A 13,639-nucleotide genomic window follows, 5' to 3' on the forward strand; every position below is an offset into this window, starting at 1 on the left:
GCTCAGGAACCTCTGCACTCATACTTTACATCTGGATTTTACTTTACAGTTTACAAACCGCTTTCAATACATCATGTCATTCCATCCTTGGAGGAGACCTATGAGGCAGGTATTATTGGCCCCATTTTAGAAATAGAAAAGCTGAGGCTCAGAAAATGAATCTCATGCAAAATGACCCTGCATGTAACACCAATGCCAGCTGGAAAAACCACTTATAGGCTTTGCCATTGTTAAGAAAAATCAAAGGAACACATTTAAGACTGAGGTTACATGTGTGCTTCTTGAGGGAGCGGAACTAATTCTGTTTACAAAACTCGTTTTTTTTTTTTTAATATCAGAAGTATTTCCCTACAACCACTGTAAGTCTTGCTATTTCAAGGAGATGTTAATGCAAAACTCGTTTTCTGCCTCAATAAGTAATAAATTTACAAAATATAATTGGCTTTTAATTCTAATTGGCTACTCTTTGTTGCAGGAAACCAGAGCAGCTGAAGTGTGCATTTCAGATGTTAGCATCGCCCCGGGAAAAGCGTGTGTAAAAAGGCCGTGGGGACCCACAAGGAAAGTGGAAAGGTCCCCAGAGGCCCCTACAGCCTAATACTGCCCAGCGCCCAGCGACAGGGTGAATGTGAGAAACAGTCACCAAGCCAAACAAAAAACTTCTAACTAAGACACTGAAACACATGACTAAATGAATTTGTTGTTCTAGAAATTCTAGAAATTCTTTCAAAATGCTAGACAAACTAGATTTTTCCAAAAGCATTTTATCTAATTTCTGTGAACTCTATCAATGTGTGCAATGGTTTCATAGGCTCCCAGCGAGAACTTTACCCCTTTCTCCTGCTTCCTCTTTTACACTATCCCTTCCTGCACTTTAAGGAATAAAAACAAACCAAGGAGAAAGTAGGAATAATCTCTATTCAACACAGAGTTCCCATTAAATAAAGGTGGTAACAGAACAACTTTGCAAGGTAATGCATTTTGCTTGCAAAAAGAAGGAAAACAGGTGACCTCTTGCCCAGCCTTTTTTTTTTTAAACAGGTGACGTCAATAGATGTCAGCAACAGACAGCACATAAATTCAACTCTAAAAAGTACTGTAATAGAAGATCTGCTGTGAAGAGCTTGAGCTATTACACATTCGGCCCTGGCACCCAGCTCTTCTGTGAAGCTGATTTCACTTCCCAGAAACCTGTCCTTTTTGCCCCACCACCAATGGTCCCAAAGGCCCCTCTCACCCTCCCTAGTCTGCACTAGGACTCTGGGCTTCCCCGGGACCTCAAGGCTGTGGGCAGAGGACTTGCAGCCTCATAAAATTTGCCAGCTGGAAAGCCCTGGGAGGGTCACCTGGTCTAACACCCTCATTTTATATTAGAAAAAATAGAGTTCAGAAAGACTGAAATGCATATGGAAAGCTCATGGGTGTTCATTTACAAAAAGTGGAATCACGTGGGGCTTTAGTCCTAGAACAAGAAAGCAAGTATCAAACATACAGTGCATCTCCCCTGACCAAATCAACCCTAAGCTATGGATTCTCAGCAGCTACAGACCCACATCTAGCTCTAAACAGCTTTATCTCTGACTCAAATCATTCCAAAGAAGGAAAATGTGACTAGGTTAAATCACCTTCTACTAAAAAAAAGCATGGGGGAGATCATGATCTCCTGTAAAATAGAACCAAAAAGACAAATGTAAGGACTCATGAGCAGTTTCATGCTTTCAAGAGGCAGGAGGGAGGCAGAACCCAAGGTCAGACTGTGGGGCCCCAGAGTGAGTCACCAGATCTCCCTAAGCCTCAGTCTTGACATCTGTCACAGTAACGGCTATTACACGGGATCATTACATGGGATCGTTATGGGCTAAACGGCATGGTATTCACGGAAAGGCACATCACCAGACACAAAACTGAGGAAATAAAGGTTGGCTATTTTGTAATGGGAATTAAAGAGGTGTATAAACGAGAATTTTTTAGCAATCATGAATGGTTACAACTTGATTAGAAATCATTTATCACAAGCTTCCTGTTTAACAGGCAGCTGGCCTTCCTCAGACTTGTTTCCATGTCCTCACAACTGAGCTGCAATCCTTCCTTAACAGAAATATTGTTCTCGTCCCTTAAGAGGATTTTAGATGTAAAAATTTGGATTGTTGAACTGGTGTGGTCCCGTCAGCTACAGGGTGACCCTGTCAGAACACATGTCCCTGAGGCTGATCAAGGTGGGGGACACACACAGCTGACCGATGCCCAGCTGTGTCCAGGATGGCGCGGATGAGAACCACGCTCTTTCTCACCTCTTCACACACTCTGGCCACCCACCGCTGCTTACCTCACAGAAGAGAGCAAACCCTAAAAAAGCCCGAGAGATGGGGGGCTTCAGGGCATTCTGCAGGACAGAGTGCTGGTGGGAGAGGGGGTTACAAAGTGAACTGGACACTGGTATCAGGAAAAACAAGGCATGAGGACAGAGGCACCCCGAGCCCAGAGGGCTGGCCAAGGAGGAAATCCTCACAATGGAGAAGCAGACAATGTTCCAAGGTGTGCCTCATCTTCGACCAGCTAATGTAACAGCCAAAAGCCTCAACGTTTCAGAGTCACACTCCAGCCAACAACCTCAGACATTTAAGATTTAAGAAAAAAAATCTTCAGGGACAGACACAAAAGCTACTTAATGCTATTAAAGCCATCCCAAGTTGCTGCTTCTCAGAAGCTCATCAGTCAAAGAAAGAGCGTTTCCCCCATGCTGCATCCCCTAGGAAAAGACCCCATAGAGAAAGCTACCATTTTATGAAAGGAAGTTGGGCAAAGCCTTAATTTTTCAGAATGTGAAAATCTATACCATTTCATGCCCAGCGCTTCACACATTATCAGAAACCAGCAACTGCAAAAGACAAACCTAAAACAATCCAGGTGAGGTTGAAACCTTAAGATTTATATGCAAGCTCTTCCCTTCTGTTCCAGATCCTGAGGCATTTATCTAAATCACTACCCATCTATAATCTCCATAAAAGTTGCTAATGTGGACCCCCGTTTACGTGTGGGTAAGAGGAACTACCTCCCATGGTCACACACTTGGGCCTGATGCTGCCATTCTAACCAACAAGGTCAACTCTCAAGTGAGTGTCATCAACCCTGGCTAATAAAGTCCCTGTGGTGGATACATCGAGCCTAAATTTCATTTAGCTAAAATTATTTTAAATGCCTCTTTTTTGTTTTATTAAAGGATGAGTAGGCTACTAAGGATCTCAAAGTGGAGCTTGTCTCTTTCCCCTGAGATTAATTTAGTGTCAGCGCAACCTGCAGGCATCCCTGGCCACCCTTTAACCTACTCACTCCTTCCGCAGGGAAGCACAGGCACCCAGCATTGCCAAGTCCACAGCAGGAAGCCACCACCCCCTACCCTGCCCACCTGCTGACCTGCAGGAGCCTACCCTGTCTGATGTCTGAAACTTCTTTTTCATTAACTGCCCAGAACATGAACTCTCTTGCTGCTCTTGCCTAACGACTGCCTCAGTCACATAAAGCCCCACCGCAGCAGAATATTAAGAGGAAACTCATTTGTGGAAGTGATTCTGCCATTTTCCTAATGAAAATCTTCATCTGTTTTACAGGCCATACCATTTTTCTAATCTTCAATGGCTCCATAAACACACTGCTTTACAATGCAATTAACTACCTTATGTCTTTGGCTACCAGAAGAATGACGCAAAACAAAATAAAAACCAAAAGCAAAGAACACATTAGGATTTATTCTATTCTGATGAAGAACTTAAATTAGGTATAAAGTGAAGCACAGCATGTATCAACAGTTTGGTCAAACATAAAGTTTTCTGAAAAGAACTGAAGGGAATTTTAAAGTATTGTCAGAGTTAGTGATGAGCCCATTAAACATATTCATGTTAAGTAAATGCTTATTCAAGGTGTGCACCCAAACTGTTTATAAGAGCCAACAAAAAGCTTTATCAATGTAAATTCAAAGGCAGTAAGGTTGAAACTTTGACAGATTAAAATCTCTAGGATAAAATCCCATCCATAGGATGTACTATCTTTAACTGCTTCTCATTCTAAATATGTTCACTGTCTGGAAAATCTAGGGGAAAAAAATGAATTCACTCAATGCAAAATCTATTTACCAAGAATTGCTACTCTTAGCAAATAGAATTAAAAAGTACAAAGTCTAGGTTTATGTGGTTTTTTTTTCTATTTTGGAACTCAAATATGGTAAATCCAGATTACAAAATGAACAGCAAATTGCAATAAAATGTAACTCTGAACTACATTTTATTTGCAATGTAGAATTACCTCCGTGATATACAATCTTGACACCAGCTTGCCTGCCCATCATTCTGGCTAAGGAACCTAAAGCAACAACGACTTGGTAAGTACACACTGGTTTGGGGCCACCTTCTCCAAATTCCTGGGATCCTGCCTCAAGTCAAATAACTACAAAAATTCACTGACTGATCCAATACTAGCAAAACCATTGGGGCCCATTTACTTTATGATAAAGCAAAATGCCCCCTACCATGGGAGGCTGGGCCCAGCCAGAGCTGTTCCCAAGAATCCTGGAGACATCAGGGATCCACCTCAGTGAACAGACCACAGACACAGCAGGTCTGCTACGTAACAGCCCTACTCTTCACACCTTCCTTCCAAACAACAAAGGCTCCTTCAGCATTACCAGGACCCACGCCAGTTCAGGGACTCCAGAAGAACCCCCCAAAATGTTTCAGAAATGCAGCTTTCATTAAGATACCTAAAAACCTACAGATACGACCCTCAAGGCCTTCCATAATGTGTCCACCCTAAAACCACACCTTCCCAGCAACACGGCCCCTGTCCCGTACAAGAGGCCTACACTTAACTTCGCAAGCAGCATCTGTCCATGGGCCTCTCACAATATGGTGCTGTGCTTTTTTGTAAGACCAAGTTTCCTACTCAGTGTAAACACCTATGCTGTGAACAGCATTTTCACTTCTGTCTGCAAACTCTGAACAGAAAAGGAGCCTGAGAAGCAACCCCCTCACCCCTGTGTAGTCACCAACACTCCACTACAAGTAACACATTCACCAAGTGATGCCACAAGTACCTGCAGCCTCAATCAGGCCTCGAGTCAAGACGAAGGCCAGTTCTGGGAGCATGTGCTTGGCCAAGATCACTCCTGGGCTCAGGGGATGCTGGAAGGCTCCAAGTTGAGTCTGCCCTGGAACCAGACTGAGGCGACCTGAGGACATCCTACGATGACTCCTGTGAGTTCATTACTTTTGAGCTCAGCCTGGGGCTAGGCTGATCCATATTCCAGAGAGAAGGGAGAAAGAAAGTCAACTAAGACAAAAAGGATTCCCAAACCACCTGAAGATCTTCGACTGAGCAATCAGCAAAACTTACTTATCTGGAAAATTTTCCTTGTATTAAACTTTTTACTCCTAACGCTGCAGTTTGAACTCATGTCCTCTTTAGAAACATGAACAACATTGCCAAGAATTGAAAGTATAAGACTTTGTCTACAAATCTCCAAAGACAAAAACCTCACAGCTACTTTTAGTAGTTATGAATATCATTTTTAGGAGGTGTTGACCTTTTAAAATGCACTGGCTCCACAACACATATTCACTGTTTGGAGCTGAGAAAACAATGAGAGAATTTGGTACAGTTAAGCTCTATCTTAAACACTCCAGGGAAACTAGCAAAGGAAGAAAGAATGATTATATGAACCATTTCTTAGGATAATTCAAACCAGTGGAGAATTAGAACTTCTCACCCAAGCCCATAGTCTGTGGTGGTCCACCTTAAACTCCTCTTTGGAACTTCAGTGCTCACTGTTTTCAGTTTATCACTTTGAATTTTGTCCAAAAGGAAACTGTATGTGAGAATCTTGCACACAGTACAAATGTTTTATATATCTTCCAAGCTACTACATTCAAGTATATTCTGAACCACAGCTATGATTTCTACCATAATATATCAGTACATTCAGCAGAACCTTTTCTCCACTTTCTTAAAATCATGCATTTGCCATAATGGTTCAGTATTAAGGGTCTCCCCAGAAGACTAAGGGCTTACATTCATGTCCAAGTTAGGTCATTTACTCTGCATATGAATCTAAGCAAGTCAGATGATGTCCTGGGCCTCACCATCACATAACCCAAAGGAGCATTGTGAAGACTAAGTGAGAGCACATGTGGAAACCACACAGCATATCAAAAATGTGCAAGACACTATTCAATTTCCAGAAATCCTTGATATTCTAAAACAAAAGCAAAGTTTTCTGGAAGAAGCTGTCAGCCCCATTATCGCAGATACTTAAACAGTTACGAGCAGTGAGATCAGCCTTAATTTCAACTCTCACTTTTTTTCTAAACCAACAGGTAGTCTCTGGTATTATTTTCTTTATTTTGTATTACTTGGAAAAGTAATTAAATCCAATTCTGACAATCTAGTTAAGGCTGCAAGAGATCGTTTAGAACTGTTAGAGGGTGAACAAAGTTTGAAACAATTATTCTTCAGTGCAATCATATACCTCAAAGATAAGAAGTTTTACATTTTAATCATTTTTAAAGTCCATAATACATTTCTATCAAATAATTAATAAAACGGACATCAATATATTGGATAACTGTTTTAGTCCTCAAAGTAGCTATAAATTAGGCTGGAGCAGCATGCCATTTTAGAGCAAAACATTTTCTTTAAGAGAGCTTTCCACGTTGGGTTAGTTTTTTGTTTATTTCATTATATATACATCCGGCTGTCCCAAAAGGACCCCAGGGTGAATAAGGGCTGGAACAGAACACATCCAGGCAGTCCCACCCAAGTCACCAACAGAGCACTCCTTTGCTGTTGGGGGACCAAGAGGGATCGGGGTACCAAGGATCTCACAGGATCTTGAGTCAGTCATTTTTACTGGGAATATGAACAGAAAATAAACTTTTACCTTCAGTTTTTATTATTGAAAAATCCATCCCAAATTAATCAAGAAAATAAGCAAAGCCTAGTCGAAGTGAGTCTAATGTAAACTATTTAATTCCAGACCATTTCAGAAATTAATTTACTTCCATTCACATTTCAATAACATAAATAAGGGTCTTTTAATTCAGCCAAATTGAAAGCAATCAACGTCATTTTCAAGTCAACATGTATTTACTGGGCCCTTAATGTTGACTAGGTACTGTGGAAACAACAAAGGCACATAAGGCTCTTTTCCAAAATGAAATGTGGCACATGCTCAAAACAAGAAAGGAAAGACCCTAACCTGTAATTGGAACATGAGGAAAGGCAAGATTCCAATGGCTGGATAAAGGGGGAAGGAATTCTTGATGTGAGTGTAGAACATGAATCAAAGCTGACAGGTATACTATACAACATGTGTTCTAAAACCCAAGAGCCCTGGACTCAAATCCACATACTGCCTGAGTAATCCTGGGTAAGTGATTTACAATCCAACAATATTTACCTTATTGAATCACAGTACTAAACGCTCAGGGTGCACAAACCACCCAACAAGTATCATCTATTTAGTATTTGTGAGAGAAGTGTGTTAAAGTACTAACCTGTCTGGAGAAGGGGTAAGCATGGCCATATTTGAGTTCAGATGCAGAAAGAGGGGAAAACAGAGTGGGAGGGGACTTTTAAAAATGAGCAAGGAGCTTGTATTTTATCTGAACACTCAGGAGAGCAAGTAAAGATCAGAATAAAGTTACAACATGGAACCCAGAGGGAAAGTGCCAGCCTGTCTTCCCACAAGACGGTGGGAGAGGAGACACGGTGCCCTGCTTGGAAAGTAGATACTTTAGATTATCCAAAAATCTAAATATACGTGGGTGTCTGTATTTTTACATGCACTTAAATTTTTGTTGATGAGCAAAACATCTCAGGGAGGTACTATCTTTGGAATGGCTCTTTCCCACCCCAAAAGGTGTCCTTGGTTCAAATCACTACCCCCAGTAGAATGGTGCCACAGCTTGTGCGGAAAGACTGATGACGAGTGTCGCCTTCAGGGCTTTACCCACCTATCTCCCTGCAAATGATGGGGTTTTATATTAAAGCAGCTGCTCGGCTTTTGTCTCATGATTCGAATGCTACCTGGTAGTTCTAAAACCCGTGGCATAATCTCTGGTTTTTTCAGTCAAGGAGGGCAGGATACTGGGGGCTAGGACCATTTGTTTTGAATGAACAAGATTTTAACATGTGTAAAGTCTGGTGTGTGTTTTCAAACTTTTATTCTTCGTTCACAGAATTTGGCTTACAAATTCCGTTCTTACTTTTTGAAAGGTTTATTTTTGTTTCTTGAGGTCATTGTCTAGGCTCAACCATAACATCTTTCAGGTTGTTTTGAACGGCCAAGGGGAAATTAAAGGAAATAATGCCCTACAATGTAACCATGGACTGCTCAGCATAAACAGGGAGAAAGCTACAACAAATTACTCAGGAGTGATTAGTCAGTACCCTGGTAGGTGCACATGAGATCTGGGGCCTAGACTGACTAACAGCTGGAAAGCGCGCGCGCACACACACACACACACACACACACACACACACACACACACACACACAGGAAAGAGGTCTGAATCTTGGGAAGTTAATGTTTAACAGTTGATTATCCCATCAGAATTTGATTATAAAAGTACATGACTGTGGGTATAACCCCTACCCTCAGCAGATCCCACTGACCTTCTTTCACAGCCCAGGAGCCCTGGCATCCATCTGCTTCCTTTCTTTTCGGTCCCAAAATAAGTTAATGCCATGCAACTTACGACCAGGTTTAAAAATCAAGAAGTTACTAGCAAACAATAGCAGACAGATCAAACATTTTGTAAAACATAGGTCATACAGTCTAATACCTGGTCTGATCACTTTCTTGGAGGAGCACCGAGGAACTCTTGATGAGACAAATATCACACCTTAGGTTATTAACCTCCCATCTATTGTACAACACGTTCTCCCAACCATTCCATTACTCCTATTGGGATCATTGTATTCTCCCCCAACACAAAAGAAACCAAACAAAGCACTTCCATTAATATAGTTTCTACCTTCTGGATTTTAAAATACTTTAATGTGAACTTTTCATCTACACCCAACTCCTGAAATAGCTTAGCTTAGGTAAGGACGAAAGCAGGTAGATACTCTAGAAAGGAAGAAAGGAGAGGAGAGGGGAGGAGAGGGGAGGGGAGGAGAAGGAAAAGGGGAGGGGAGGAAAAGGAAAAGGGAAGGGAAGAAAAGATCAAGTATAATGGCCAGGATCAGTTCTGAGAAGTTAGACTTGCTTCCTTCGTTTGAGATTTCAATGCAAAATAGTAAATCATTTCTGCCTGGCTGGAACAATTTACCTCAAAATAAAAGAGTTTTGTTATGAAGTTCTGCTTCTCCTAAAGGAAGTAAGAGGGCTGACTAATGAAATGCATGTATAATCTGCCACTAGCACCTTCACCAAACACCCCCTCCCCATAACCAACCAATCCAGTAAGAGTAACAAAAGCAGCAAAGTTGAATATTAAATAATAAAGAAGAACAGGGGTGGGGGTGGTTGATACACACGGCCTCACTCCAGGTATGTGTCTGGTTAAACACTGGCCGAGACACACCAGCATGCTGTTCTTGGTCCAAATTTCTTACATCTATCCGTGCCAAACAGTGCAGCTGTCACTCAGGCTACAGCTCATGAATCTTGACCTACCAGCTGACAACCAGTCCTAGAATGCTGATCCTGTTGATGGAGAACCTTCCTGTGTTCTGGTTAAAATCCTTCTCCACAAAGTTCCTGCTGAACTGCTGACAGTAACATGATGACAGGATTCCCAAGGGCCAACCTCCCACTCCACTCCCAGGGTAGTCTCTATTCCCGAAGCATCTCCAGCCACTGTCTATGTACACTCGCACTCCAGGTCTCCAAAGATTCGATTTTCCCCTAACCACTGAGGTCTCCTGGAGCACCTCCAAAGTAAATCCAGGGCAAGGCAGCACATTTGGGCCTAGGAAAGCATCTTCAATATATGCTCCGCAGAATAATGGCTCCTCCTGGGGTGAAAACTCACCAAGGACGTATATTCAAGACATTTGGCCACACGGACTGAAATAGGATTCCCCATTTCATAATTTTTTGAGCCTTTAATACACTTAACTTCATGTTAAAATACAAAGTAAAGCAAAGCAAAACACAGCACCCTTCATTAACTCAAATCTGTGTTTTGTTTTGTGGGTGTGATAACATGTACCTTCATGTCTCTGACACTTGTTGACAGACCAGACTGAAACCAATGCTTAGTGGCACACACTGTGGAAATGCCAGTCTAACGGCAAGACGGTGGTCAAGAGGTCGAAGACCTAGGTCTGGCTCTATCTCTATGTGTATGACTTAGGACATATTTTATATGCTGTGTATCTCAGCTTTCTTGTCTATAAAGTAGAAAAAAATGCTTGTCCTAACTGCCTCACAGAGGAATTGTAATGGATACAACTGCTTCAAAAAGCATAGAGTACACTTGTGAAATTTTATGATGGTGCCCAGGGTAGAAGGGCACGCTACCTGAGAGCTGCAGAGCTACCCAAGCTTCCTAGCAAAGAACACAGCTGTCCCAGGTACCTTGGGAAGCCCAGGTGCTCTGTGAACCGTGCCCTCTTCTTCTCTGAAGGACGAAGGAGACGCAGGCTCTCCAAGCCAGGTCAGGTTACTCAGGACGAAGCAGGTCCTACACAGGCCCCTCTCCCGACATCTCACAGCAACAGCCAACATCAGTATCTTCAAAAATACACAAGGCAGAGTTACCAGGGGAGAAGGGGCCCACTCAAATTTCATTTCCAGATCTCTTCCACCTCCCTAAATGCTTCTGTGAGAGGAAGGAAGGCAAGCAATGTACAGGAGGAGGAAGAGAAGGGGAGGAGAAGATAGGAGAGTGTGATAGGTTGATTTGCTCAGAAAACAGCAGAATGAAAAAAATGACTATGATTCCTGAGACACAAGTCAGGAAAACACTCAAGCCCTAACTGTGACAGCACACACTGTGTCAACTGCGATGTGAGTGGAGGGACAGTTTCCAGGGTCCTGGAAAAAGAGCCTGGAGGACAGGAACCTGTACACGGGCTCTCCTAATCAGCACATTGTGTAGCAGAACTAGTGCAGAACCAGATTAGGCAAAAATAGCATCGAGGACTGGACAGTTTATTTATATACAACACGTGACAATGAATGTCAATTATGACGCCCTGAAACCTCAGGTTCATGCTATTTGTAGCTAATATAAATAGTGACCTTTATTACCAGTTACGTGAGATCTATTTGGTCAATTATTTCTTTTACAAGACAATCTCAAAGAATATAATGATGATAATATAATGATGTCTCCTGATGGTGAAGGCAATGGGGATTTTTATTTTCTAGCTGCATGTTGTCTTTTTTTGCTGTTGTTAAAAGAAAGAGCATGTATAACTTTTAAAATCAGAATGAAGCTACTTCCTTGGGGGGGGGGGAGACCTATTACTCCTTTTTCATGCATTCATTCAAAAAATTGATTTCCTCCCAAGTGTGTGTATGATACACACACACATACACACATATAAATACTTACTTAATCAAATAAGATGAAGTCAGAAACTATATCCTAAGATTTTTGTTTTTCCAGGAAATGACAGCTCTTTTTCTTAAGCAGGAAGTGGAAGAAAACAATCATTTGATGGTAGTTTTACACAAAACCAGTAGAATATAGTGGCTGAGGAACACGAGCCTGTTGTCAGACAAACTTGGATTCTAACCCGCTGCTGGCACCTAGTAAACTTGTGACCTTGGCTGTACCACAAACTCTCCGTGCTTTAATCGCCTCCTCTGCAAAATGGGGATAATCATCATCACTTCAAAGGGTTTTTATAAGGATTAAAATGAGATAACCAAACGAAGCACTTATAAATACAAAATGTCAAGCCTACGTCTAGCCTCTGACTCCAGGCAAGTCAAATGTCATGTGATCTCATGTCACCACCCAGCACAAAATTGAAGAAAACCCAGTGCTGGTATGTTTTTTAGGCAAAATACATCCAGGGCACTGGGTCTTAATGTTTATCCAACCATTATTAGCAGTAGCAACAAGAGATGCTGTCACTTGAAGGTGAAAGTCATCCAGGGCACAATCAAGCAAAATAAGCTCTGCCAGAAGCTCAAGGATCAGAGCAGGACTTTGCCGTCACCTACACACATACACACAGAGCGGTCTAGTTAGGCAAGTCATGGGACTTGATGGGTTATGGCCTGGGCACCAACATTTTAAAGTCCAAGAGGAGAGGGTGTTGGGAAAAATAAGAAAAAGATACAAAATAAAATCAAATGCTTGGGCACTTCCTTGAAGAAAGCTTTTCCAGGGTGTAATAGGTAGCTGGAGTGGACGGAGCACCCCTGAAAATCTTAGCCGGGTTTTGTGACCCCCTTTCTTTATCTTGGGTAAACCCTGAAGACATACTGCTTGAAGGCAAAAAAGTGAACAAAAATAGAGTGCAACAGCCTTCACACTTGTTGCTGAAACACATTCCTTCACCTTTGAAAGATATTCATGAGAACTTGCGGAAGGCTGTCCTCATATAATAGGACAAATTGTGTTTAAATTGGGAAGCCAGCTGCTCCTTGATCAGTCATCCTTTTATCATCAACAGAACTTTAATTAGCCTCCATCTGCTTCCTGTTTTATGCCACAAATCTTAACTTTCACCTGTCTGGAACCAAACTGCAATAACTACACCCATAGTAAATAAAAACAATGAACTTTTCATACAACATGTAACTAATACTCATTAAGTTGATACTGGGCTATTCAAAATAGTGCCTAATTCAAATTAACTATTTTCCCATAAATGACAGTGTTCTATACTAAAAATTCAACAGAAACTGTCTCCCACCCACATCTTCTTGCATTTTTTCCATTAAGAAGGTTTTCAAGCTGTCTGGCTTCAATTTCCTGATTTTACTCATAAGTATGGGGCCATGTCAGGTCATGTGGTAACAATGGACAAATTTCAAAAACATAATGCTGACTTCAAAAAAAAAAAGTTGCTGAATGATACCTACACTGACACCATTTATATAAATGTAAAGGGGATGTGACTATGTAGGATTTATGGACCTACACAGTAAGCCAAGCAGGGGGCAGGCTTCTCTAAGAAAAGGAGCCCTCAACAGCCCACCTCTGGATTAGTGACTCAGGGAAGGCAGAAAGGTTTCAAGCAAGATGGGTGATAATTGTTAAAACCATGTGGAGGCATGTGCTTACTAATTATATATTAGCCTCTGTGCTTTTCTAGATGTTGGGGATATTTCATCAAGCTGTTAAGAGAAAAACAAATGGAGGGTGACAGCAGCCAACAAGGGAAGAAGAGTAGGCGCCCTATACTTTCTGACCCCAACCCAGGCACATGCGCATCTGAGAGCTGGGGTAGCAGGGTACATGCCACACCCCAAACTCATCCTTTGAGAAAGGCTGAGCAACAGTACATGTGCCTCAAGGGTAGGGACCCTGCTCCCTCATCTTGAATCTCCCCATGCTAAGGACCTGAAATATGAATATTACTTGAGTCAATCAATATATATCAGAAGAGGATTTCTTGTGCTGCTATTTTCTAGCCCAATAACCAAGCACATCAAGTCAATTTCCCTTTCTTGAAGGAA

At 41.8% G+C, this 13,639-nt stretch overlaps 1 protein-coding gene across 2 annotated transcripts in view; it reads right to left on the reverse strand.

Moving 5' to 3' along the window:
- The window catches only part of FOXO1 (forkhead box O1), a 91,168-nt gene that overhangs the window by 15,947 nt on the left and 61,582 nt on the right, over positions 1–13,639 (reverse strand). Inside the window, exon 2 of one of the 2 annotated variants that reach the window (XM_010951461.3) lies at positions 10,577–10,732. The exons of the other annotated variant lie outside the window; for it this stretch is intronic. Coding sequence (XP_010949763.2) covers positions 10,577–10,732 — 156 coding nt within the window. The remainder of the gene's footprint in view (positions 1–10,576; positions 10,733–13,639) is intronic. 2 annotated transcript variants of the gene reach the window in all.

This window comes from Camelus bactrianus, chromosome 14 (assembly GCF_048773025.1).
Source record: "Camelus bactrianus isolate YW-2024 breed Bactrian camel chromosome 14, ASM4877302v1, whole genome shotgun sequence".
Taxonomy (NCBI): domain Eukaryota; kingdom Metazoa; phylum Chordata; class Mammalia; order Artiodactyla; family Camelidae; genus Camelus; species Camelus bactrianus.